The sequence below is a fragment of the Antrostomus carolinensis genome, unplaced genomic scaffold (genome assembly GCF_000700745.2).
Source record: "Antrostomus carolinensis isolate BGI_N321 unplaced genomic scaffold, ASM70074v2 scaffold51035, whole genome shotgun sequence".
Classification (NCBI taxonomy): Eukaryota; Metazoa; Chordata; class Aves; order Caprimulgiformes; family Caprimulgidae; genus Antrostomus; species Antrostomus carolinensis.
This window is the reverse complement of record NW_010315304.1, coordinates 4,661-8,895: the sequence shown is the minus strand read 5'-3', so window position 1 is coordinate 8,895 and position 4,235 is coordinate 4,661. Positions and strand designations below refer to the sequence as shown.

Genomic DNA, 4,235 nt, shown 5'->3' with positions numbered 1-4,235 from the left:
GACAGCCTGGATGATGTAGATTGCTATTTGGCAGAAGAAGATGAAAAAGAAGACGAAGAAGCTGAAGGAGCTGTCAGACCTGCAGGAGAGACGGCAGCAGGAGTGAAACCCAGGGACATGACAACCGCACAGACTCCTTTCTCTAAGGGGAGGGAAACAATTTCAGTGAACTCCTTGCTCCAGGGAAAAGCCGCTAAGGGGAGGTGACTTCAGGAAGAGCTTAAGCAGGAACACAACTCACAATACGTTGTGAATACACATCGCAAAACCACCGCCCTGCCTGGCACAAGGAAGGCAGCTTCTTTAACACGCGCAGTGTGCTCAACACACTAACGTACCAGACAGTTTCTCAGAAATTAATAAAAAGTAGGACCCTACAATTGGCTTCCAAGATGAAAAAGGACCAGCATAATCAAGTTCCATCACATACTTCTAATGATGCAAAGAGCTGGAAAAATCCTGCAGGCAATATACAATCAGAACAGATAAAACCAAAGCTCCTCCCACTAAAAGCTATATCCCAGTTACAGAGGGAAATGGTACTTGCCTGAAAGCCTTGTATATTGGTCGGTACCAACAGAGAAAGGCACAAGGGGTGAATAAAATAAACCACAGGATCGAGAGACCAAAGTCTACTCCTCTTTCTGTCTGGACTGTGAACCATGCCAGGCAAGCAAGCAGGTTGAGGAGCAGGGTAATCGAATGCACTGTTCAGGACGAGAGAGAGAGAAGAAACATCAGTAAATCCTTGGAAAAGTCTCTCCAAGCATCCCTAATCTCTTACTGGACACACAGAGCTCTGCAGAAATTAGAGAGCCTTTGGGCCATCTAATTTCCCTTCTCCTCTTGAAAGGACAACAGTGCTTAACCTAAGAACCTCATCTGATCCTGTTGCTTACAACCAAATCTTAAATCTTTTTCGGAGCACCAGAACTGACAAATACGGTTGAGACTGTTTTGCTCCTGATGTCTGAACTGCGCTATCTGCTGTCTTTCAGAGTCTCAGGAGTGTTGTTAACATCTCCATTAAACACCGATCAATATTCTGTCATGAATGAGCTATTCTCAAGGCATAAACTTGGAATCCTTCACATTTGCCTTCATAAAAAAGGAAGGGAGACGTTATTTTAGCCTTGCAGACACCACCTACAGAATTTATCGTAGGTCAAAGCATTTGATACAGAATCTTCTTTGAAAGAATTGTTACTGCAGTTCAAGCTATGACTTACGCATCCACAAGTAGTACAGCATCTTGCATATCCGCTGGTAGTCAGCAGGGATGTCCGCGGAAAAATCCTGATAAAAACATGGCTTGATCGGACACTTCTTGGGAAGAGGTGGCCAGTTGTTTTGCCTCGCTGTGGAAAGGAGAAAGGAGCAGTCTTTCATTTGCTCTCCTCTCATTCAAAGATTCATCCACACACCATAATCTGCAAGTAGGCATTCATACATACTGACAGGAAAACCGTGGAAGAGGCTGTGTCTCAGTAAGTAACTAGGTTTGAGCAGGCAGCAACGAGGGAGGTCAGCCTGGTTTGAGGGCTTTCCTCTGTGAGAGGCAGAATTCCCCTGCAATGGCCAAAGGGCCACCACAACCATCACTTGGTGCTACAAGTCCAGATTCAGCCATTTAAAACCAAGATATGGGCACAACATTTTTTTGCTGTGGTTAAGAGAGCCTTGAGACTGCAAAAAAAGTTTTATTGCTCTCAGTGAAAAGCCTTAACGTGGCAGCGTCACTCAACAGCTCGGGTAACAGATACAAAATTGGTGTTTGAAGAACTTTAAGGTGGTTAAGTGCAGATGCTGGGAGCACATTTTAGGGCAGAAACCCACCAGAGCTGTCTCAGGCATCTCATCTCCAAGCTCATTTCCCACCTTGTAAGCTATGAGATGACAGCTACAGTCCCAAGAGGGATGCCACAGCTGTGGAGGACTAGAGGAGAGATGCACAGCTTGTGAAAAGCTGCACGTGCTTGGACAGACTGAACCTTCATTAAACCTTGATAAACCAAGCGACCCAGGCTTCCCTGGGCGTCGCACTCATTGTGGGCAGGGCAGGAAGCAGTACTCACGATTAATACTGGCTGCATTACTCTGCAATTCCCTTTCCTTCTTCTCCAACTCAGCTGCCTTCCTCTCTAATTCTGCCTGCTGCTGAAGAAGCCCAGCCTGTGCTGCTGCAGCCACAGCCTAAAGTAGGGGGAGAGAATGGTAAGTCCTTCCCTAACCGAGGCAACAACACCAGCAGAAAACACAGCAGATGCCAAACTGGAATGGAAGCAAAGGCAATTTAATAGCAGCAGTTGAGGACAAGTTGAGATCTGAACACCCATGGCTTATCTGAAACATCTTGAGGCTTTTTACCTTACCTACTGGAGAACAAAATCAAGATCAATGCAGAACTCTACACAGATGTTCCTTTCTTATCCCATGGGAAGACAGGGCTGGAAGAGCTCTCAAGAGGCTATCCAGCCTGTCACCCATCCTCTGTGCCCTTCCCTTTCAGCAAAGCTATGCTCTTCTTGCAGCTTCTTCAACCTCCAGTTAGCCTCACTGCTCTTAAGTGCTCATAACACAGAGCAGTGACCCAGACTCCCGAGTTTACCTGGACAATTCCCTTCCCACTAGGAGAGAAGCTTCAAGGGAAAGGCAAGGCAGCTGCATACCAGATACTCTTAAGCATCTCCTTTACCTGTTCATTATTCTGAGACCTGATCCTTTCTCTTAGCAGCCTTGGTTTCTCTGTTCTTTGGATGAGGTCATCCTGGCAGTCAGGTATGTGCTAGCCAGTCTAAGCAGCAGCTGCAACGTATAGCTAGACTGCATTTACACCCCTGGAACCAAGAGTGCCTGACCAGTCACCAGAACTGAGCTAAAAGCATTCACAGGATAAATTTTCAGTGTTTGCAGAGGGAAGGCAAAGGAAACAGGACACAAGGTGAAGTGAGCTGTCACCAGAGGGACAAACAAAAGGCATAAAAAGAATTGTGTGTATGTATTCCCTATAGAGATCTGCTTCGCAAGGGACATACAAATGGAAGTTTAAAAAGTCACCTGCAGTTTCCCACATCCAAACCCAGAGAATCCCATTCCCCTTCTATTCCCACAGGCAGCACTGAGGGTTTGCCATACCTGGGGAGTGGGCTCCACAGATGTCTGCAGAACAGCAGGCTGCGAGTGGCCAGAGGGTTGTGTGGCCGGCGTCGTCCGTGCTGCATTCCTCTGCATGAAAAGTGCAAGCAAAAAGGCAAAAACATTACATAGAGCTTCTTTCAGCAAAGAATAGTTTGAGTTTTAGCACTTCTAAACCAGAAAGCACTAGTGGGAAGCAACTCTGCATTTTCAAAAAAATTGTTAGTTCCTTAATGCACTGGGGGAGCAGCACCTGAGGATTACAGGTATTAGGCAAAGGAGAAAGAAAAATAAAAGGGATTTTGATCAGTTGTTTGAACTGCAAATATTGGTTTACCCTGGTTTCCTGTTCTCCTTTTCCCATCTCAAACATGACAGCAGCCAGGAAATAAGAATGAAGTTCTTGCAGTGATCCATCAACGATCTTGCTGCAGCAGTTCAGCTCCCAACCCAGAGACCAAATAAATATTCATGCGTCCTGCCACAAAACATCTTCCCCTTCACACTTCATATAGCTTTACTGTGAGCCAGCAGAGAGTTTCAGACAAGCTGTTCCGTGTGAGTGGAGAGCTCCAGCTGGGACTTTATTAGTGCTCCAGCAGAGGAACAGTTGTTTGCAGCTCACCACGCACACAATGAACTCCTTTCCATGGGGAAATCAGTTGTAAATGTCTTTCTTTTAAATCTTCACCTATCAAGGGACCTTCTACACTGCTAAAACCATCACCAAGATACCTAACGCCAAGACGTGTGGCACATACCAGCTGGGAGCTCTCAGAAAAGGGATTGAATTCATCCAAGCCACTTTGGCTAGTGTTTGTGAGCTGTGTCACCGAGGGATCCTGAAAGGAGAGAGAGCAAAGACAAATCAGCACTAGATACAGGTCATCATTAGTTTACACATTATCCACGCTGCCTGCCATCCACTTGTAAACTGGGAACAGGATGGGGTGAAAGGCACCATGTGGATGGCTTTATGAATTTAAATGACCAAGGAGATGACTAGCCAACACCATTTAAGGCCTATCTAGTATCAGGAAGGCAAGATTCGTGGGCAGATGTTATCTCCTGTTCAGCCAAGAGCCACATTTTAAAAACTT

At 45.9% G+C, this 4,235-nt stretch overlaps 1 protein-coding gene across 1 annotated transcript in view; it reads right to left on the bottom strand.

Moving 5' to 3' along the window:
- The window catches only part of SCAMP2 (secretory carrier membrane protein 2), a gene marked incomplete at its 5' end in the record, with an annotated part of 7,042 nt that extends 3,033 nt beyond the window's left edge, over positions 1–4,009 (bottom strand). Inside the window, 6 exons of the mRNA XM_029084938.1 lie at positions 1–79; positions 548–707; positions 1,230–1,358; positions 2,076–2,193; positions 3,136–3,225; positions 3,897–4,009. The exon at positions 1–79 is cut by the window's left edge and continues 1 nt beyond it. Of these exons, the coding sequence (XP_028940771.1) occupies positions 1–79; positions 548–707; positions 1,230–1,358; positions 2,076–2,193; positions 3,136–3,225; positions 3,897–4,009 (689 nt within the window). The remainder of the gene's footprint in view (positions 80–547; positions 708–1,229; positions 1,359–2,075; positions 2,194–3,135; positions 3,226–3,896) is intronic.
- Between the last annotated feature and the right edge of the window lie 226 nt (positions 4,010–4,235).